This window comes from Lasiosphaeria miniovina, assembly GCF_030549165.1.
Source record: "Lasiosphaeria miniovina strain SMH2392-1A chromosome Unknown B0T26scaffold_8, whole genome shotgun sequence".
Classification (NCBI taxonomy): Eukaryota; Fungi; Ascomycota; class Sordariomycetes; order Sordariales; family Lasiosphaeriaceae; genus Lasiosphaeria; species Lasiosphaeria miniovina.
Genome location: NW_026848227.1, coordinates 2,888,760 through 2,908,864, shown reverse-complemented (window position 1 = coordinate 2,908,864; position 20,105 = coordinate 2,888,760). Strand labels below are relative to the sequence as shown.

Below are 20,105 nucleotides of genomic sequence, written 5' to 3'. Positions count from 1 at the left end.
TACCGTGCGGAAGACGACTGGTCTCGGCTCCCAGCCTCGGCGCGTTGCAATCCTTGATTGATATCTGCTCGATCTCTTGGCATCCTCGGCGGACTGCGGCAGAGCCCCTCGCCGATCACTAGCTCAGCGGTCAGGAAGTTGGGCCAAGAACACCGGGTCCGAAGACGACGATCAAAGTTTCCGCAAGTCTCGGCACAGCGGTGCCAAGACCGTTCTGGGGCCAGATCTTTGGCTTTCTGTCTCTCCCTCCATTGCTATCTCTCTCTCTCCCTTTCTCGCATCTCTTTCTCTGCCCGACCCAAGGTCCGCACAATCTAGTTCATGCCCGGCATGAGCTCCACCGCGTCCAGGATCATACTCTTTCTTAATATAAATTCTCGGAGCAACATGAATTCTTCCCCTTCCTCTTCCCCGTATCGGGATGCTTGGGAGAAGCCAAACCCGCAGGCAACCTTGTCGAGCGCAGCCCGCTGTTCCTCGTAGAGCCACCTGTGGACGAGCGGAGTGCCGGGCGCCCAAGTGACGCGCTTCATCTGGTCATTTGCCGTTGTCAAGGCCACGATGCCAATTGTGCCAGTAAACCCAAAGTACGCGAGGATTCCCACAAATGCCATGTTAGTGGCCAAGGCCGGCTCGAGGGAATCTTGCAGGAGCGCGAGGTTTGTGGCGAGAATGTAGGCGGCAACGGGCACCGCTCCAGCGACAGATATAGGCAGTAGCGCCTTCTTAACAATCTTAGATCGTAAAAAGGCTTTAGTGGCGTACGCGTTCTCCACAACGCCGACGGCTGCATCGAGGTGCTTGGCCTCGATTGCCGTGTTGAGAGCGGTTTCAGCGACGGCTTGCTCTATGGCGTTTTGGATCTTATTGGGATTTGCCTTCACGTATTCGATGGACCCCGCGACAAGCCGGGGATTAGGCTTGGTTGCGTAGAGCTCCAAGACGTACGGGAACGTCTCTGGCCTGCCAAGGCGGGCCTGGAGCTGGACGTACTCGTCAAGCACTTGCGGGGTGATGGAAACAGCGGGGTGGGAGACGATGGCGTAAGCAGCATTGGAAATCCTCTTCATGACGTCTTCCGGCCGCAGCGGAGATGGGTCTGTCTGGCCAAGGCTGTCGGTGGCAGGGCTCTTGGAGCGCCTGTCCAGGTCCAGCAGACGCGAGGCTGAGGCAGGGATCTGAGAAGGTTTTTGGGCATCCAAGATCAGCCTCAAGTCGGGCTTGGCACAGGCGCGTAGAGCGGTAAGCGTCGTGTGTTCCGAGGGGATGCCCTGCTGGGCCAAAAATGCCTTGGTGACACGGTCGACGGCGGCAACGAGCTCCGCCAGGTCTGCAGCGGGGGACTGTGGCTTTGAGGAAGGACGAGGACGGGGAGTGCCATGCTCGCCGTCCTGACTGCTAGACTGGGGGGCGTTTTGGTTCTTAGGGGCTGGGGGGGGTTGGGGCCGTTTGGCAGCCTTTAGACACGGCTGTGAGGTTGCGAACAGGCGGGCAGCTCTAGGGGCGGTTGGGACAGATCCATCTGCCCTAGCCAGGCGTCGGCTGGCATGCAGTGTCACAAAGGAGCGCTTGCTCGACTGCTTGGACTGTTGCAGTGCCAGTGCTTGCTGCCTGTTGACAAGACCGCAGATCTGGCAAAGGCGCGGCGCCGGGCCGGAAGGATACGGGCGGAGCATGCTCTGGCTGGTGGTCGGGCTAGTCAGGCTGGTGTTGGTGCTGGTGCTGGTGCCCGTGCCCGTGTTGATAATGCCCGTAATATCTCACGCAGAGTTCCAGTCTCAGTCCCAGTCCCGGTCCCAGTCGCATTCGCAGTCGCAGTCGCAGTTGGCCCGAGGTCACTCCCGGCAATTGGCTGGTTACGTATCTGTCCACAGCGATGCAACGGAGTGCAATTGAGACGGACAGCAGTACCCCTGAGTACTGGCGGGGTAGAAGTTGCAGAGAGACACTCGGGACGATGAGAATATGGAGATGGGAAAAAAAATTAAGCTCGGAAGCTCGTGAGCGCGTTGGAGTCAAAAGAGAGCTCTCCTGGCTCCGGAAAGTCGATCGCGCAGATCCTTGCATTGGCTTGGGATGGTTGTGTTGCTCACCTGCAGTTCAAGAGTCCTCTAACTCGATTAGGCAGCATCTCCACCAAAACTCTTGAACTGTGCCGCCCATTAGTTCGTTGTCACGCCGCTTAAAGGAGCCTCTTGAGTCTCTCGAAACTCATGTTTTGCAACCAAGAAGAGTCTCTCAGTCAAGTCAGTTTGCTTTATTTTCGTCATCCGAATTTTCTACGTCTCAAAAATCTAGCCGTGGGCCCATAGTAGCCTAAACTCTCGAATTTTCTAGAGTACGTAGTGGACATGCCTGAAGGCATAGTTCGATGCATAGTCTAGAGACTGTGTGTAAAACTTGAATCTAATACGGAGCACGTACCCCCGTACGCTGCAGTAAGATGGTATAAGGGGCTCTCGGCCGTATTCAACCTCGTAGTCAAGTCTAGAAGGGGGTAGATGGGGTTTAGACTAGGATAGATCCAACGAGCTGTTAGCTAGTAGGCCTAGAAGCAACCGGACGGCTTCCAGGAAAATGGGGTGAACGCCGTTGCTTCTTCTGCGGCTTGGGTTCTGCATTCCCCACAGTCTGGTCTCCTTCCAGACGTTTCTAATTGCGCCCCGAGTTTTGCGCACGGTGCTGGGGCTGAGCAAACACCCATCAGCTAGTGACGCAAGCTTGCCAAGGCATCCAACCCTCTGGAAATCAACGGGCTTCAGAACTGCTGTACTGTGCATTCCCTAACAACCCCAAGGCCATCGCAGCTCGTTCGTTCGACCTCACCACCACACCACCTCCTCCTCCGCACATAGCGATCCTCGGGCAGGAGAGTTACAAGAGCGGTCAGCTTGTTCTGAATTGCTATCACAATTATACCGAGCCGGCAAATATCGTTGTGCATTAGTTTACACTTCTAGCGCCGACCAGCCCGACGCGGCCTAAGAACGTCGACATCACCTCTCTTCCACGTCACCCATCACAATCATGCCGCCTCCCCCACCACCTCCTCCTCCACCGCCTCCGGGCTTCGGCGGTTCTCCTCCGCCGCCGCCACCTCCGCCCCCGGGTTTTGGCGGTTCCCCTCCTCCACCGCCGCCGCCGCCAGGAGGGGCAAGTCTGCCAGCCCGGCCGCCTGCTGGGTTGCCAAGCAGAGTGCGTGATATGCTCTCCAGACGTCAGGTGGATATGGATAGACCTTCGCTAACGTCGTTTCAGGGAGCTTTGCTTTCAGATATCTCCAAAGGCAGAGCGCTCAGGAAGGCCGTTACTAATGATCGATCTGCGCCATTGGTTGCCGCTGGCGGCGCCTCGTCGCCCGCCTTCGCCGCCCTTTCCCCCTTAGGGGCGCCTTCGGTTCCTGGAACCCCAAGATCTCCTGCTCGATCGCCCGGGAACCTCGCACCCCCTGCCCCCGGAATCCGCGCAAGGAGCAACAGCGACACGGGCGACAGACAACAGCAGACGGCCGCGTCAAGCATTGAGAGCCCGCCCCAGCTGGCCGGTCTGTTTGCTGGCGGCATACCAAAGCTGCGCAAGACGGGAGGCGGCGTGGATACTGGCGGTAAGGAGTAGTTGCCCGTCCTGATTGGCCTCATATATATCTAACGATTTTGTCTGCCAGCAAACCAAGAGTCTTCGTATCTTTCAGACCCCGAGTCATCGTCGAGGTCGGCACCGAAGCCGCCCAGCTTTTCTCCAAGGCCACCACCGGGAGCCGCGCCCGCCATCCCGGGCAGACCATCGTTCCCAGGCTCTGTCACCGGCCCAACGTTTCACCCTTCGATCGCGAATCTAAGAAGGACAGCGAACTCTGAGGCCCCAAGGCCGCTATCATCGGCCTCCATGATGGCGTCACACAAGGGCCGTCCTCCCCCCATCGGCAAGAAGCCCCCACTGCCTCCGGGCAGGAAACCGTCGTCGTCGATATCTTCGGCTCCGCCGCCTCTTCCTGGTGCGCCTGCGCCGCCCCCTCCTTTTTCTCCGCCCCCTCTACCCGTGTCGTCTCCGCCCGCATCGTCTGCGCCCTCACTCCCCCCGGCACCCCCACCCCCACCCCCCGCCACCGCGCCGCGCCCGCCGCCCGCGCCGGCCCGGACACAATTGCCTCCTCCACCACCACCGTCATCTGCACCACCCACCAACTTCTCCCAGAGCGTGTTCGCCGTACAGGCTGCTCTCCGCGCGTCTGCGGCCTCATCATCGCCGTCGGCAGCACCGCCGCCGCCGCCGCCTCCAAGAGATGCGTACCGCTCAGCACCAAGTCCACCACTCTCGGCCCCGGCACCTCCTCCACCGCCGCCTTCAGCGCCCGCTCCTCCGCCTTCCATTTCGTATTCTGCCTCCAGCGCGTCGGCTCGGTCTCACACGCCGGGTTCCATGCGCTCCGCGTTGCTTGACCCTAGTAGCTTCACACTCGCGCCAAATGGAAGCGGTGCCAAGACTCCAAGCCCGACCCGCAATGTCTCAAATCCTCCAGGCCCGGCCCCAGGCGGAGCTAGGTATGTTGTGCAGGATTCACGATGGAAGTTCATTTCTGAAGACAAATTTCCGAAGCCGCGTGATTTTGTGGGCGGCCAGAGGCGATATCGTGCGGGACGCGGCAGCAGTGTGCCGCTGGACTTGAGTGCGTTTTGAGTGGTGGTTTAGATTGTTTGGAAGAGGCTAGAACCTCGAGTCTTCGATTTGTCACGATAGGTGCATTCAGCTCGCGTCTAGGGGGGTGGATATCTCTACGGACAGTGGGTTGTTCCTCGCAACTAGCGCAAGAAGATAAGGGCGCGAAGTAGCTACTTACACTGCGGTGAATTCAAGGCAAACTAAACTGCCTCGTTATGTCGTCAATTCAAGCGAGTAATGCCGAATCCCATTCCCCGAACCTTGGGTATGTGAAGGTAGTGTGCCTTGATGCTATATGATACGGGCAGGGATGGATATGTATCTTTTCCCCATACGTTTACGGATATTCTTGTTCAGCAAGAGCAGATGTGGCAAAGTTGTACATTAAGCTATGACTGTCTGGTAGGTTTTCATCTCACCATGAAACAGGCCAAAAGAGAGGCAACGAATGCACCCATACACTATGAACATAGATAAGGTAGACAATAGGTATTGAGCGGGGTGGCTACAACAAACTACCTAAGGATCGTCGAAGCAAATTCGTAAAGACATTAATAACCAAGGCATGTTCACATGACAGACAGACTGGTAGACAGGCAGACTGGTAGACAGACAGATACAGAGACAAAACGGCATATTCGCATATTCGCACATGCCAACGCAAAGACAGACAAGACGGTCGACAACACATTCATAGACAGACAGACATACAGACATAATCAGACACATTGGAGAAATCCCATGAGCACGCATAGGAAATCACGCCCGAGAGAATATGGACGCAGATTCACACACGAATACAAGACAACAGCACGTCCCAGCAGAAGTCACAATCAATACTGCAGAGCAATCATAAGAGGAGAAGCAAGATCTAAGGAAGGAGAGAGAAGGTGGGATGAGGAAGGAGAGAGAAAGAGAGATGACAGGCAGAGAGAGAGAGAAGAGAAAGAGAGATGACAGGCAGAGAGAGAGAGAGAGAGAGAGAGAGAGAGAGAGAGAGAGAGAGAGAGAGAGAGAGAGAGAGAGAGAGAGAGAGAGAGAGAGAGAGAGAGAGAGAGAGAGAGAGGCCGGCGAGAGTGATATAGAGAGGCTGGCGGGGGTGAATTGGAGAGTGGGGGTCGACGGTGTCAACCCAAACAAGCAGCAAGCGGGCGAGTGAAGGCAATCACCAAGTCGAGACCTTGGGCTTGAGGTAGACGTCGACGTCGTCTTCGCCAGGCAGGTCGCGGCAGACGAGGAAGGTCGAGTGGCCTCTCTTATCAACGACAACACCGGCATCACCGTCATCGTCAAACTCGACGAGGTCCTTCCAGGCGAGCGCAATCGACGCTACGGCCACGCACTCGCCGAGCACCGTGACCACGGTGCGCTCGTGGCCGTGCGCGTACCGCTTCATGTCGCCGTCGTGGCCCAGCGCCCGCACCGCGCGCCAGCTGATCAGGTTGCCCGCCTGCGGGCACGACGACACGTCCTTGTACCCGTGCACCGTGTAGTTGTTGCGGAACGTCAGCGAGATGGCCTGCGGTGGTCTCTGCGCATGTGTAGACAATACCACCGTGTTAGTTACACAGTTAGGGGGGAGAGGGGGGCATCAGGGGAAAGAAAAAAGAATAGCCGGCTGGCTGGTTGTTTCTCTGGGGAAGGAAGAGAATAGTGATGGAAACTAACCGGGCTTTCAGGGCCAACCTCATCTGGGCTTGCGTATCCTGGGGGTCTCCAGGTATAGGACTGCGGGATAGGAGACAGAGGAGCGTCGCCGGGATCTTGGATAGGGGGTCTCCTGGGGACCCTGTAAGAGACCTCCTCGTTTGGTGTGGTGTTGACTTGGGTCGCTGTGCTTGTTGTCTCGTCCTGGTACGGTGCTGCTTCGTCTGTGGGATAATACTGTGGATGTGATGCCGGGGGGTAGGATGTATAGTTGCCGCTGATCCAAGGGCCTGCAGCTTGCGACTCATAGTACCCTTGGACCGTCCTTTCGTCAGGAGCGTAGTCGTACTGACCATATGATGCGGCTTGCTGAGAGTAGTCCATCGCCGGCGTTTGTGCTGAGGGTGGTCCAGTCTGGGACCAGGTTGCGTCGTCTTGAGTCTCAAGAGTGAGTTCGGAGTTGTTGGTATAGTCCAAGGCCGGTTCGTTGTAGCCGGAGTAGCTGAATGTGCTTGTCTGCCCGTTAGGCACGTTTGCCGTATGGGTCAGGGAGCCGGCTGGACTCGATGCTTGGTGAGCTGGATGCCGGGCATTGTTGTCATGCTCATTAATACTGAGGTTTTGGACTGAAGCACTCAACTCGTCGTCTCTGGGAGTTCTTGGGGCCTTTGGCTTTGAACTCTGATGCTTTGGTGGTCGAGAGTCCTTCTTGCTGCTGCTTTTTTTCTTCTTGTAGAAAGCGTCTCCTGATTCAACCAGGGCCCGATGGCCAGAGGAACCGCTGTTATTCCCGTCCGCCATAGCATTGTTGTCCGAGGGGAAGCAAAAGGGAGATATGTGTACAAGAGCAAGAGAGGTGCAAGTTGCCGGGAGTAGGGCCACCACCAACGCTCTGCGAGTCTGTCCCTCCCGGAATACTTATAACCGCGAGCATAATATAGGAGGTTCAAAACTACGCACACAGGCGGGGTTACTGTTGGACGAGTCTGGGGCAGCTGTCCACATGGATGGGATCAAGACCACCCTCGGGCCCATTCCTGCATAACAAGACAGTGTTATTGGCAGGGTGATTGTCTCTGCATCTCGACGGCGTCGGATTTGGCAGGGTGTGGCTACTATGGTGTTAATGGTGCAAAGATGGGGGCATGGCAAGAGCCGCATTCCCACGGTTTCCCACTTGGTTGTCGGATACCTGGGGTGGCCCCGCCTGGCCGGCGGCTTTCTCTCTCTCCTTCTCTCGTCTGCATGCAGCGGCGGCCCAGCAAGCGCCCCTTGGGCTACTGCGAGAACTCGCGGGTTCCGGCACCAGCAAAGCGCACCAGACCAGACTGACCGCTCCTGTGGCAGCATCTAGGATATGCCGTCGGCCGGCCTGTGTGGTTGATGGCGCATTGCTTGGCCTCCCCAAGAGTCTTCCACGTACGGCCTTGTTCGTCGGGTCTGGCTGTGACGGGAGCTTGCAACCCGCCTCGGAGTGTGGTGACATCAAGTCATAACATAATCACTCGGCTTCTGTTCCAATGACGCATTCTGCCAGCAGAATAACACGACAAAAAAAGCAATTAGTGTAAATAGGAAGAAACAAGTGCACGTCACGAGAGAACGAGGCATATATAACACATCAGGCCGGGGGTCTGGGGTGCCGAGGCAGCGGTGCAAAACCACCACGTCCTTGCCCCGGACATGTGGCTCGCGGCGTGCGCTCGCGTTCCCAGCACGGGGTGTTCGTCCGTCCCATTTTCCATTTCCCCAATGTAGACAGACTTATTTGAGCCTCACTCCCAACGCACGTTAGGGCCAACGTCACGCGATGATTAGATCTCGGATTGCAGCGGACATTGGCTAAGCGCAGCACCAGTGCCTTGGGTGCCATCTGGAGTTTCCGGTACGCGCATTGTCAAGCTAGGCGTAAATTGAGAGACGGGTTTGCAAGCTGCGCGCGTCTTCATCGAAACAGGCCGCACTGTAGTATAGGTTACGGCCACGCTCTCGAAATTCTAATTGCAGACAGGGCAGCGAGCGAACCCAACTGCAACGCCGCAGTCTGGTATCCCGGCCTGCCCGTCGAGGCGTTATATTCGCATCCAGCCGGACTGGTAGCAGCATTAATTTCGAGGTGGTGTGCTGACTGAGTCTAAGCAAGGTGCGTATGGACGAGGAAATACCAGATCCTTGGCCTAGCCCAGCCAGGGCCAGCGCTGGGGCGTTTATCTCGGCGGCTGGCCTGCCTCTATTGCCTCTGGGGGGGATGGTAGACGTGGATGGTGGGCACCATCGGGAGAAGGAGAGGCGCTCCCCGCCAGGACCATCACCCCCGCGCGTGCCCTCGGCCGATGGCCTCGACGAGGATAGTGACGGGCGGCATCGGTAGATCAGTGCCACGTCAGTGCCGAATTCACTATCTTGTCAGTGGCAGCGACTGGCGATGAGGCTCCATGGACGGACCATATTGGCCAGCTTTCTCTCATGACACATCTCGCCGTGGGATGTTTCCTCGTTGGGAATGCGTCTGAGTTGCTTCGCAACCACGACTTGGCCAAGCCCGTCGAGGTGCAGCAGCAGCAGCAGCAGCGGGCTGGCTGGCTGGATGGCGGGCGGGCTGCGTCCGGCATGCATTATTCATCATCCGTCGATTCGACGGGAGCTGGCCCTCTCAGGACCCCTCTCTTCTTTAGCAATGAGGCTCAACCTAGCCGCTCTGGCCCATTGCAACAATCTCGCAGATTGAAGCCGGGCGCGTGGACCGTGCTGAGGGGTGAGATTCCAGGTCGTGCGTCGCCTTGCCTTTACTTTGCTTTCCTTTCCTTCCAAATGCCCGATTTCATGCGGAGGCGGAGACGGAGCGGGGCCCCCGCCAATCGATTGCGGCCCACCTTGTGATGTTTTCCTTCCATGTCTCTTCGGTCATGAAGTTTATTTTGTGTTGGCCGCGGGGAGGCGAGGTTGTTGCACGTTGGCACAATGGAGCGGGCCCGTCGACCTTTTGCGATGCAAGTTAATAACTGACTTCCTTGGTCTAAATTAATTGCGCTTGTCTTATCAATAACACCCTCCGGTTCATTAGCCAGGCACGCTTTTGTCCCTCCAGCTCTGTCACGTGCTGGAATTTAGTGCAAGCTGTCGATTAGACTGGGCGATTCACCTCGCCTGTGAGGGAAGGAGCGGAGGCGAAAGTAGAAGTGGGCACGAGCCACCTCGTTACCGGGTTCGTATGTTGAATGCGCCTGCTGACACGGTGGGGACTGAGACAGAAAGCCGCCTGGGGCAGGGCAATGACCTCCGCTGCGAGGTCACTCGGATTCTTCAGGGCGCATTTTTTATCAGAAGAATATTCGATCGTGCCGCGGGTATCTCTTGACGAAATCGATAATGCCGAAAAGTAAAGACTGACCAAACTGCCCATAATCCAAGTTACGGAGTATGTATGTACATACTGTACTTTGCTGATGCTCAGAAGTTACTACAAACTTCCTCCCTTCCATATTTTCCCCACTGGTCCCTAAGGGAGGCCCGTGGTAATAACGAACGCATCGCGTCATTAGAGTAACGTTGAGCCCTGTGCCAGCCAGCAATCCTGCCACCTGCCTGGCTTATGTACCTATTGTACATGTACAACAGCTGGGCGAAGCGAATACGGGCGGGGACTGCGCCAGAGTGACCACTGGCTTCGTCAAGGGACACTCACTGCCTGTACTAGGTGTACAGAACAGCATCTCTCTCTCTGGGTGGCAACCGCCTTTCCCGTCACGCATCACGAAAAACCCCCCCTCTCAGTGCGCAAACGACGCTATTGGAAGCTCTGCCTTCCCGCTAGCCAAACAGCGACGGAGCAGCCAGCGCAGCAACTTGAGACGGGCAGACAAGGCGACAAAGCACTCCGGCCCCCGACCTTGAATTTGTCGCTACATGGTACTGTATTTTCAGGCCAGCCCGCTTAGGACCGCCGCCTGCGGCTATAGCCCTCTTCACTGTTTGCGTATCCAAACCCGCACGCGACACATGAGACTTCGTCTCGTCTCCTCATTGTGCCATCCAACCCCGTCGTCACCCAGTTGATCGGGCCATTTAGACTCAAGTCCGCTGGGGTGATCTCCAAAATTACCTACACTACCTAGCTAGGTGCGCTTCCAAAGGCGGGGCTAAGCGCGGGGCCCAACAAAACCGCTGCAAGCTACAAGCGGTCTAAGTCAACCTGCCACAAACCCCCCACCGCCAATCATCAACACAATCTTACATCTATCGAGCGGCCTCCCCCATCACCCATCGCCTTCTGCAGGCGGACAGTCTGTTGCATCATGGCTTCAAATGACGCCCAGAGCCGCCACGGCGATGACCTGGCACGACAGCGTGGCGGAAGGCGAGTCCCCGTCCCTGCCTCGATTCCCGAGGCGGTGACAACAACAGCGCCAGCGCCAGCACCAGCCCGGTCAAATGCACCGTCGCCCCAGCGCCGGAATGATGGTCAGTTGTTGTTGCCCACCAACGCTCCGCCGTCTCGCCCGAACTCTCCGCTCACGCCTGCAGAATCCTGGGTCGAGGTATCGTCGCAACCGTCGTCGTCGTCGCTGTCATCGATAGGCGACGAGATCGTCACGACAGGCCTCCACATCGGCAGCAGCTCGTACCCGCCACGACGCCGGCGCTTACAGCTCCAGCAGCCGCACATGCCCCCTTCATACATCGTGAGCCACGCCGCTGCGCAGGCTGGTACCAGCAGCCAAGAGGAATATGACGAAACCGAGAGTGACGAGGACAGGATCATGACGAGCTCCACTGAGCAGGTCCACCCAGCAGCGGTGGCGGCCGCGGCTGCAGCAGCTTTGCAAAGGCAGCAAACAGCTGTCCGGACAGCTGTGGACTCGGACTCGGACGGCGATGGCGACGGCGATGAGAATGCCACGGCTCTTGGTCGCCCATCTGCCTCGCACACCTTTAGACCACAGCCAAATGCCTTCTCACACCCACCATCGCATCTGACCCACAGACACTCTACCAGCTCCGCTCACCCGTATCATTCTTTCTCTCAGTCCCGCCCTTCTATTCCAAACCGCACCCACACGCGCTCGCACCGTGGTGCCCCGAACATCATGTCTCCGTCTTACCAAGCAGACAATGACGCCGCTCTCCGTGCCTCTCTTACAACTTTACTTTCCTGCGCCGCAGCTGCCCGCGGTCTTCCCAAGAAGGACAATTCGCGTGCCGGACCGTCTGGGATCGGTACAGGAGCTGGCGTCCTACCGAGCTCACAGCCCATGGAGCTGCGGCTGGTCCCCGAATCCGAGCTCATGGCTGATAGTCCTCCGGCAGGGGCATCCTGGTCCGGCCCCGCCAAGGGAACCCCACTGCGAACCGCATCAAACTCTAGTGCCCCCAGTGCTCCATCATCCGCCTCGGGCCGCGACCGGGATGCCGCGACGGAAAAGGGCAAGAGGGCGGCCGCTACACAGAACAAGAGCTTGCGGGCCGCAAAGAAAAAGAAGACTGGCTCGTCGGCCGGCATCGTGGATGGCGAGACCGCCACATTTATCAGCCCCACCCTCTTGACATGGGTTGTGAGTGCCGGAGTCGTGGTGCTGGTTTCTGTAGTCGGTTTTGGAGCCGGTTATGTGATTGGACGTGAGGTGGGACGGCAAGAGGGTGCCATGAGTCTCGGTTCCACAGCGGCAATGTCCAACTCATCTTCAGGCTGCGGGCGCGAGCTGGTCAGGTCGACTTCTGGTGGCACGCTGCGACGATTCCGATGGGGCTCTGTTGGAAAGAGTGTCACGACTTGAATGACACCATTGCTGCATGTCTCTGCAGGCATTTCCTTGCCGGGCAATGAACGCATTATGCTTGGGGCTGGTCATCTTTGATCGCGAAACTTGCTCGTCTACAACCTCTGCGGGTTAATGAATGTATGTCGGCATGGCAACAGAAGACACGATACTTATCGATCGGGTATATAAACGGTGCATTTCCTTTCCTACTTGCGGTCAGTGGAGTTTGGACATTTCTTTACTGCACAAACAGAGAAAGTGGTGTTCTGACCGCCGAACTTGGCTAGCGCATGCTGCCATTTTCGGCGGCTTTAACACCAAGCGCACAAGTCTCTTACAAGTACCATTAGTATACCTATGTCATAGCAGCCTTTCTAGCGCATCTCCGTCACGGTCGAAAGAGTATCTTCGTGGGTGCTTCAAGAGACAGAACAACATAATTGATCAGTTCATCCGTTCCAGGGGCATCCGGGATCTGGGTATATGCCGCCACGTTTCGAACCTGGATGGAGGACTTCGTAACTAACAAGCCTGGATTCAAAGCTACAGAAAGGAAGAAGGACAGCAGGAAAAGGATGTGGGAGCGCAGACTACAACTTAAAATATATGTATGGGGGCGCCCAGAACTCGGATCCGCGTGAATAGTTCTACAAGCTCCATCTTGGCCAAGATTAATCCTACTTTGGGATATAGTCTTGGTCCTGGTTGCTGAGCTGCTTCTCAACTTCTTCCTCGGTTGCCTTGAATCGTTTCTCGTCTGAGGATGTGACTTTTTCTGGCGACGGGCGGACCATCTTCTTCTTGCTTCTACCTTTGAGAACCTCATCTGACCCCGCCTCCGCTTCAGTGTCCGATCAAAAGCCTCACTCTCCTGTACTCACTTATAAAACTGAGTAAAGGAGATGGTAATTTTCCCTTTGACCTTTTGGATCCCGGAGTGACAGGTAATTGTTCATCATACTCAGCCGTCTCCATGTCTAGGAGAGCAAATGTAGCCTTTAAGGTTTGCAAAGGTTGACAATCTAGAAGGCAAGAGGATGTGCGCACTACCAAATACCAAGAGCAGGTCTGCCAATTCCCATGTAAAACAGCAGAAATTGAAATCTTGATCTACATAGGACAAATGGAAACATCACATTGAACTAGAACATAGGCACGTCACGAAGCAATGGAGGAAGTTTTAGAGACGTGTGCATTTATTATAATCGTACAGATGAAGATGGGGAATGAACTACGTAAAGTAGTAAGGATGGGGAAAATGGAATACTCACCTAGGTAAGAGAGCCATTATGCCAACATCACCCAAGTATTGTAGTTGCACCTGTCGAGACATACCCTCGCCGGAGTCGTAAAAGGGCGAAAACAGGGAGGATTGAAGCCCCCGGACCATGCGTAAAAAAAGCAAACAAATTTCACCGACCAAACTTTTGTGTGCCCTCGGAACAGAGCCCTCAGAGCCCCCTCAAAAAGCCAAAAAGACGCCATAGCTGGTCTGTTCGATGGTGCCCATAGGCAGCCATCACGAACATCTTCCCACGCTTCGTTGTCAAAAAGCCCACAGAGTCCACGAGCCCACAGAGTGTAAGAAACCCATTCGTTTGTATGAAAACGTTTGCCTGTTGGCAAAGAGCCCACATGCCCGCTAGCATCCCATCGCGGCGATGCCCTGGAGAGCTGTCAAAGAGCTAGCAGCCCACGGTCAAGATCAAAGCCCTCAGGTGCATCGTTGCTCCATTAGAAGAAGTGTTTCCCTTCAAAGCCCACTACTCCCGATAAGGAGTTGAAGTTTCAAAGCCGACAACCAGCAAGCCCTCAAGTACAACCGAGCAGTGCTCTCGGCAAGATCATTTGCGAGTGCCACATCCAATTTAGAAAGTGGTCCGCTTGCCCGCGAAGCTGCCGCGGCCACCGCCACGGCCGCCACCACGGTCACCGCCGCCACGACCACGGAAGCCTCCACCACCACGGCCACCACCAAATCCACCACCGCCACGGCCACCACCGAATCCACCGCCGCCGCGGCCACCACCGAATCCACCACCACGGCCACCGCCGCGGCCACCGCCGCGGCCACCACCGCCACCATTTGGATCACGGGGCTTGGCATAATCCAGACGGACAGAGCGGCCATCAAGATCAGCACCATTGAGAGCCTCAAAGACGGTCTTGGCCTCGTCAATGGACGAGAAGGTAACATAGGCAAAGCCCTTAGGACGGCCGGAATCCCTGTGTAGATGGTTAGACATGAACTAAAGAGCGGTAGAGAGACGTGTGCTTACATATCAGTAGGAATGCGGAGGCTCTGGACCTGGGCAACCTCGCTAAAGAATCCGGAGACGGAGTCCTCGCTGGCAGTGAATGCCAAGTTTCCGACAAACAGGGTGTCGCTGGGAGGGCTGACGACATCGCCATGCTTCTGGGCACGGTCGGCAGCGCGGGCATTGGGGGCGGAATTGATGCTGGGCTTCTGAGCAAAGTCGAGGCGCATATCGCGGCCCTCAAGGAGGGCACCGAGCTTGGCATTGTAGGCTTTCTCGGCGGACTCGGGGTTGGAGAAGTCGACGTAGCCGAATCCGCGCGAGCGGCCGGTCTCCTTGTCGCTGACAACACGAGCGCTGAGCAGGTCCTCAAACTCTTTGAACTCCTCGAAGAGAACGTTGTCATCAACGCCCCATCCAAGGTTACCGACCCAGAGGGTGGCGCTCTTGTCGGAGGCCTCGGCGGAAGCATCCGTCTTGGTCTTCTTGGCAGGTTCCTCAACATCCTCCTCAGCCTTGCGCTTCTTGGAAGGCGCCTCGACCTCAGCCTTCTTGGCGACTGGCTCGGAGTCGGACGAAGAATCGTCAGAGTCGTCAGAGTCGTCGGAGGCGTCGGAGGCGTCCTCCTCGTCATCATCGGAAGCATCGGAGTCGTCATCGGACTGGAATAGGTTAGCAAAATCTCGAAGGCCATGTGTATAGTACAGATGAGTCAACGGACGCTATCCGAAGTGTCGGCCTTACTGGCCTTGCCGTTGGCAGCAGGCTTGGCCTCCTCCTCATCGTCAGAGTCGTCAGAGTCGGAAGTCTCGGTGGTCGCAGCCTTGGCCTTGCCGTTGGTAGCAACCTTGGCAACAGGCTTTTTCACAGAGTCAGAGTCAGAGTCCGAATCATCAGAATCGGAGTCGGAGGTAGCAGCCTCGGTGCTCTCCTCGTCAGAGTCTTCGTCGCTGCTCTCCTCATCAGAAGAGACCTTTTTGGGGGCCTTGGCCTCCTTGCCGTTGGCGACCTTCTTGGTAGCCTTCACAGGCGCCTCGACGGCAGCAGCCTTGACGACCTTGGCCGGAGCCTCAGCCTTCGCGGGCTTGCTGGCCTTGGAAGCCTTAACATCCTTTGATTTACCCATGATGGTGATTGTGAGGGATGAGTAAAATCGAACGGGATTGGCTATATGAAAAATGTGGAAGGTGTGGTTGCGAAAAGTTTTGGCAAGAGGCAGGACCACCGGCTTTATGCGAAAGGAAAGTGGTTGGACAATTGCGCAAGTGGAAAAAATTCTCTTATCGCAGACCTTGATTTTTCACTTTTTAGCGGGGCAACCAAAGGCGGTGAGTTTAGCGGGCTGGGGAGAACCTTGAGGTTCAGGGGCGCACTCGCACAGACCTTTGCAGCTCCCCACCCCCTCGCGAAATCTTCGGATTAATTCCTGAAGTCCTTCTGTTTCAGCCTAGCATTCGAGGCATCAACAGCTCTAGAGCTCGCATCGCTGCAACTGCGTGCATTGGCTGTCCGAGTCCAGCATCATACCGTCTAGCAACAGATTGACGGCAGCAACGAACTCATCGTCGTCTACTACACCGACACACGGCTCCCGGAGGATCTCTCGGCCGCCTCTGCGTTTTACTATGCCCACGCCCGAGTCAGCGGCCTTCCTGGCCAAGAAGCCCACGGTCCCTCCGACGTTTGACGGCGTCGACTACGATGACACGAAGCGCTTGAAGCAGGCCCAGGATGCCATTGTCCGCGAGCAATGGGTCAAGGTCATGATGGGACGTCTGGTACGGGAGGAGCTCAGCAAGTGCTACTACCGGGAAGGCGTGAACCATCTGGAAAAGTGCGGACATCTAAGAGGTCAGTTGGCTCGTCTCACTCCTCCCCAGCTGTCGGACGGCGCGGTGATACACCGGGACAGCAGAATACGACAGGAATTCGTTTCCATTTTGTCAAGGAATCGTGTCCAAACGCAGGCGATCTACCGGGGAGCTAACGGATCGATGTAGAACGATACCTCACACTGCTTAAGGAGAACCGGGTCAAGGGCTATCTCTTCGAGCAGCAGAATTACTTCACAAAGCAAGAAGAGTAATTGGACCAGCGCATCGCGGTGGCATTTGGGGATCATGAGAGTAGACGGAATTGGCATTTGCTCGAGAGCGGGAGGAGGGTGGTTTGTATTTGCACCTGGTAGGAGACCAACCATAGCGCAAACAATGCGGCCTCTTAGTGACATCCATTTCCTCTAGTCTCCTTTCCGACCATGAGACCCAAAATATGTAAATACAAGCAATTGACTCATTCAAAGCAAGCCAAGTCTATAGCACAGAGCTAATGCATGATTTTTATTGCGAGTGAGTTTTGCTTGCTATAAATGTGGTCGTTCGATTCCATGTCGCGCGTTGGATGCCAATATCAAAATGCGGGTGGTCCAATCCGCGCGCCGTAGAAATTTTTAGTTCAACAAGCTCCCGGCTCCGTACAGTCTACCTTCAACTACCACCACCTCCCACAACACACGTCCCAAACAAGCCCACATCCGACCGACCGGCCGCTCCAGGCCGCTCGCATTCCTTCCGGTCTTCCGAAAAACGGAAAAAGAAAACAATGATCTGCCGAACGTGTCTTCGACGGGCCGCAGGCTTCAGCAGCTCTCGACCAGCAATCCGGCTGCTCACACGCTCCTCCATCTCGTCCTCAGCCTCGACCGCAACCTCGGGCCTGGCCCCGTCAGTGCGCGGCGCGTTCTTCACAACTACCATCCGTGTGCGCAATGCCGCGTCCGCAACCTCCAGCAGCAGCAACAGCACAGCAACCGAGCTAACGCCAGTGATACCCACGAGCGAAGAGGCAGCGGCAGCGGCGGCGACAGCAGCGGCCGAGAAGCCCGCGCTATCGTCATGCAAGGCCGGGACCAAGCTGGCTGGGCTCAACTACCTCAAGGGGCGCAACGACCCGGAGGCGCTTGAGGACCATGAGTACCCGGCCTGGCTGTGGAACTGCCTCGAGGTGCAGAAGAAGGCGGCGACGGACGAGGACGCGGATGCGCTCGACGAGTTCTGTACGTTTTTTTTTGGTTCATTTTTCCCGCACATCTAACAAACAAACCCCCCTGGCTAGTCACTCCGAGAAGAGTGAGAGATAGGGAGAGAGAATGTTTGCTAACACACTCGGCCCCCCAGCCAAATCCCGCAAGGTGCGTCGTTTAGCAGCCAAGCGGCAGCGGACCCTCGAGGCCAAGATCCTGGCGTCGGGCGACATGGAGGCGCTGGCGCCCAAGATTCCACTGGTGAAGCAGACGATCAACCTGTTGGTTGGAGAGGGGCAAGGGCTGCCGGATGCCCTGCAGGCGGCCGAGAAGCGCGAGGAGCTGCGCGTGGCCATGAGGAAGGACCGCAAGTCCAAGATCAAGGAGTCCAACTACCTGAAGACCATGTAATGCTACCATTTCAAACACCCTCATCTGGCGTCTCTGGCGATTGCCCCCGTCCTTCTTGAGCCTTGCATAGGCTGCTGCTCTGTGTGGAGCCGCCTGCCTGATGACAGAGGTCATGTTGGAGGGGCTGTAGTCAAATTGTACAAAAATACAATGAGTAACCAAGGGACAATGTATACCCAAGGGCCTTCCATATGGACGGGATATCTATTATTTATATAGCTGAGTCTAGCTCAACCGTCACGAGCTCAGTTTCGTGCGTGTAAGACTATTCCCGATGTGTTATCCCTCCACCCACTAAACGCCGCATGTTGTCTCCGAATCAAAGACCCCCAGCCCGCTAAAATGCTGAATATTTTTGCTCAAACCTAACCAGTCTTGCCAACATGACTCCTCAAGCAAAACAAACAGTCCAGAACGCCATAGCCTGCCAGCATATAGAAATCCCCATTCTAGTCCTCGTCGACCTCGCCGATAGACGATTGCTTCAACTTGATTTCCGACCTTATACTCTTGATCGTTTCGCCGATTCTCTTCCTCATGATAGGCTGCTGCATCTTGGACAGCTGGTCCTCTTTTTCGGCCAGCTGTTTCTTCAAGTCGGCAATAGCCTTGCGGACACCGGCCATCTCGTCGGTCCTGTCCTCGTCGCCGTCATCGTCGTCCATGCCACCATCGTCACCGTCGTCGTCCTCGTCCTCGTCATCACCCGAATCTCCCTCTTCGCCGCTTTCCTCAGTCTGGGCGGCAGGAGTGCCAGTGTTTGCTGTAATGGGTGTGACAGCATCTATTCCAACCGCCGGCGTGGCCAAGTCCATGGGGTCGGCAGGTGTTCCCACGGCGTCCATGAACTCGGCCTCGAGTAGTGCGTCATCAACTTCGAACAGGGCTTCGGCGTCACCAAAGTAGTCATCAGGCTCTCCGTCGGCGTCAGCCTCGCCATCCTCCTCTTCTCCGGACTCATATTCGTCGCCGGATCCCTCGTCGTCTTTGTGTTTTTCGTCGACAAACTCGTACTTGGTGCTCACAGCCTCCCTGTCAGCTGCAAGCAAGCGTTCGACCTCAGCCTCCTTGTTTCTGATTTCGAGCTTGCTGAGCCGCTTCCTGAAGCGGCGGTTCCTGGCGTCGTGCATGGGCGGTGTGATTCCGTGAGGCCACCGCAGACCGTGCTCGACCGCCTTGGGTAGTATGGCTTTCTTGGCCTCCTCCTCGCTAGCGACTTGGGCGAAGACTAAAAGCATCTGGCAAATGTCTGCAGACTTGACCATCGACTTCTTGTCCCAAGACTTCATGCCCTCGGTGATAGTGGGGAGATCCAGTAGAATGGCCGCATATGCCTGGCCCTGGATCGTGAACATTATTCGACGTCCCTCGTCATCCAGGAACTTCATCTGCACGTCGGCACCGCCGTTGCTCTTAGGAACGCCAATTCTCCGTTCTTGAACAGCTTTTTGCAGATATTCGCAGTGTTCCCCAGGCATCATGCGCAGCAGGAACTGCTCCTCAATAATAGGGTCGATCTCTCTATCCTCTGCCTCTGAGTCGTAGCCCTCGCCAAGCGGCCGCGGTGGAATCCTCCCTATGGCCTTTACTTTTAACAAGGGGGTCTTTGCGCTGTGTAGCTGGCCCAGTTTGGCGCCCGTGAGCGGCTTGAGCGTGATCTTGGTCTTCTTCATCTTGGGCTCCAGGCTGGTGCCGTTGGCGAGCGGGGTATCCTCGTCGTCGCTATCGTGTCTGGTGGTCCGCTTGGAGGGTAGTTTTGACCTGGGCTTGGTCTTTGTGATCTTCGGAATGCCCGCCTGCGCGTTGCCTTCCGCAGGCCGAGGAGTCCGTGGTGGTTTTGGATCGGCAGGTGTCGGTGGCAGCGATTTCCTGCCGACTAACTTGATCTTGGGAAGCCCAGAGGGTGTCTGGGGGATGGGAGACATGGCAGTAGGGAAGCCAAAGCCTGGGGTGGGTGTGGAGGAGGTAGAGGCTGTGACAGTTGCTCCGCTCGGATCTTTGCTGATCTTGAGAGTTAGCCGCTTTGGCGGCGGCGGCGGCGGTGGTGGCTGTTCCATCTTGAAGAAGACGGCTTATCAAAGCGCAAGGCGGTGTGGTATCCTGCTCGCTGCTGAGAGATGTCGGCCGACTTTTCGTGCAAGTGGCTGCCCGAAGTGAGGAAGCACGCCGGCGTGGTCGTGGGCCGAAATGACGGAAGGTCACCGCAAACGGGACGAACTAGAAAAGATATCGCACATCAAATAAAGCTCAGATCTTGGCAGACGGAGGGCACCTGCAAAGCAGTGGATGCAGAGTTTGCGATGCGCTTCGCATCTCAAGGGAATAGGTGTCGAGAATATCGCGACGGCG

General features: G+C 56.5%; 9 protein-coding genes across 9 annotated transcripts; 4 read left to right on the top strand and 5 right to left on the bottom strand.

Annotated features, from left to right (window-relative positions):
• Positions 1–314: 314 nt before the first annotated feature.
• On the bottom strand, positions 315–1,676 carry B0T26DRAFT_744435 (uncharacterized protein; the record flags this gene model as incomplete). Its single annotated transcript, XM_060444410.1, has 1 exon — positions 315–1,676. One exon carries the CDS (start codon positions 1,674–1,676, stop codon positions 315–317), a length of 1,362 nt encoding a protein of 453 aa, XP_060290596.1.
• A 1,351-nt stretch (positions 1,677–3,027) lies between these two features.
• B0T26DRAFT_744434 (uncharacterized protein) lies at positions 3,028–4,677 on the top strand (the record flags this gene model as incomplete). The annotated part of the gene is made up of 4 exons (XM_060444409.1): positions 3,028–3,109; positions 3,149–3,195; positions 3,259–3,604; positions 3,665–4,677. 4 exons carry the CDS (start codon positions 3,028–3,030, stop codon positions 4,675–4,677), a joined length of 1,488 nt encoding a protein of 495 aa, XP_060290595.1.
• A 1,147-nt stretch (positions 4,678–5,824) lies between these two features.
• On the bottom strand, positions 5,825–7,107 carry B0T26DRAFT_757248 (uncharacterized protein; the record flags this gene model as incomplete). Its single annotated transcript, XM_060446225.1, has 2 exons — positions 5,825–6,190; positions 6,328–7,107. 2 exons carry the CDS (start codon positions 7,105–7,107, stop codon positions 5,825–5,827), a joined length of 1,146 nt encoding a protein of 381 aa, XP_060290594.1.
• An 893-nt stretch (positions 7,108–8,000) lies between these two features.
• On the bottom strand, positions 8,001–9,217 carry B0T26DRAFT_510049 (uncharacterized protein). The gene is made up of 2 exons (XM_060435420.1): positions 8,752–9,217; positions 8,001–8,704 (listed from the first exon to the last, which is right to left on the bottom strand). The coding sequence occupies exons 1-2, from the start codon at positions 8,916–8,918 to the stop codon at positions 8,209–8,211; spliced, it is 663 nt and encodes a 220-aa protein (XP_060290593.1). The 5' UTR covers positions 8,919–9,217; the 3' UTR covers positions 8,001–8,208.
• A 1,498-nt stretch (positions 9,218–10,715) lies between these two features.
• On the top strand, positions 10,716–12,074 carry B0T26DRAFT_608974 (uncharacterized protein; the record flags this gene model as incomplete). Its single annotated transcript, XM_060435866.1, has 2 exons — positions 10,716–10,767; positions 10,831–12,074. Coding segments are annotated over 2 exons (1,296 nt in total), but the record flags the coding sequence as incomplete, so codon positions are not given.
• A 1,859-nt stretch (positions 12,075–13,933) lies between these two features.
• B0T26DRAFT_757246 (uncharacterized protein) lies at positions 13,934–15,449 on the bottom strand (the record flags this gene model as incomplete). Its single annotated transcript, XM_060446224.1, has 3 exons — positions 13,934–14,291; positions 14,345–14,985; positions 15,045–15,449. The coding sequence occupies 3 exons, from the start codon at positions 15,447–15,449 to the stop codon at positions 13,934–13,936; spliced, it is 1,404 nt and encodes a 467-aa protein (XP_060290591.1).
• A 281-nt stretch (positions 15,450–15,730) lies between these two features.
• On the top strand, positions 15,731–16,705 carry B0T26DRAFT_732419 (NADH-ubiquinone oxidoreductase). The gene is made up of 2 exons (XM_060443111.1): positions 15,731–16,174; positions 16,324–16,705. The coding sequence occupies exons 1-2, from the start codon at positions 15,949–15,951 to the stop codon at positions 16,407–16,409; spliced, it is 312 nt and encodes a 103-aa protein (XP_060290590.1). The 5' UTR covers positions 15,731–15,948; the 3' UTR covers positions 16,410–16,705.
• Positions 16,706–16,924: 219 nt separating this feature from the next.
• Positions 16,925–17,756, top strand: B0T26DRAFT_658971 (mitochondrial ribosomal protein L37-domain-containing protein; the record flags this gene model as incomplete). Its single annotated transcript, XM_060438919.1, has 2 exons — positions 16,925–17,378; positions 17,500–17,756. 2 exons carry the CDS (start codon positions 16,925–16,927, stop codon positions 17,754–17,756), a joined length of 711 nt encoding a protein of 236 aa, XP_060290589.1.
• A 449-nt stretch (positions 17,757–18,205) lies between these two features.
• Positions 18,206–19,696, bottom strand: B0T26DRAFT_613292 (TAFII55 protein conserved region-domain-containing protein; the record flags this gene model as incomplete). The annotated part of the gene is made up of 1 exon (XM_060435932.1): positions 18,206–19,696. A coding segment is annotated over one exon (1,491 nt), but the record flags the coding sequence as incomplete, so codon positions are not given.
• Between the last annotated feature and the right edge of the window lie 409 nt (positions 19,697–20,105).

Excerpts from the sequence above, each read along its gene's own strand:
- B0T26DRAFT_510049 (XM_060435420.1), bottom strand. The coding sequence starts at position 8,918 with ATGCCGGACGCAGCCCGCCCGCCATCCAGCCAGCCAGCCCGCTGCTGC. Across the intron at positions 8,705-8,751 it reads AGAGAAAGCTGGCCAATATG|TGAATTCGGCACTGACGTGG; the intron begins GTCCGTCCATGG and ends CTGACAAGATAG.
- B0T26DRAFT_732419 (XM_060443111.1), top strand. The coding sequence starts at position 15,949 with ATGCCCACGCCCGAGTCAGCGGCCTTCCTGGCCAAGAAGCCCACGGTC. Across the intron at positions 16,175-16,323 it reads AAAGTGCGGACATCTAAGAG|AACGATACCTCACACTGCTT; the intron begins GTCAGTTGGCTC and ends GGATCGATGTAG.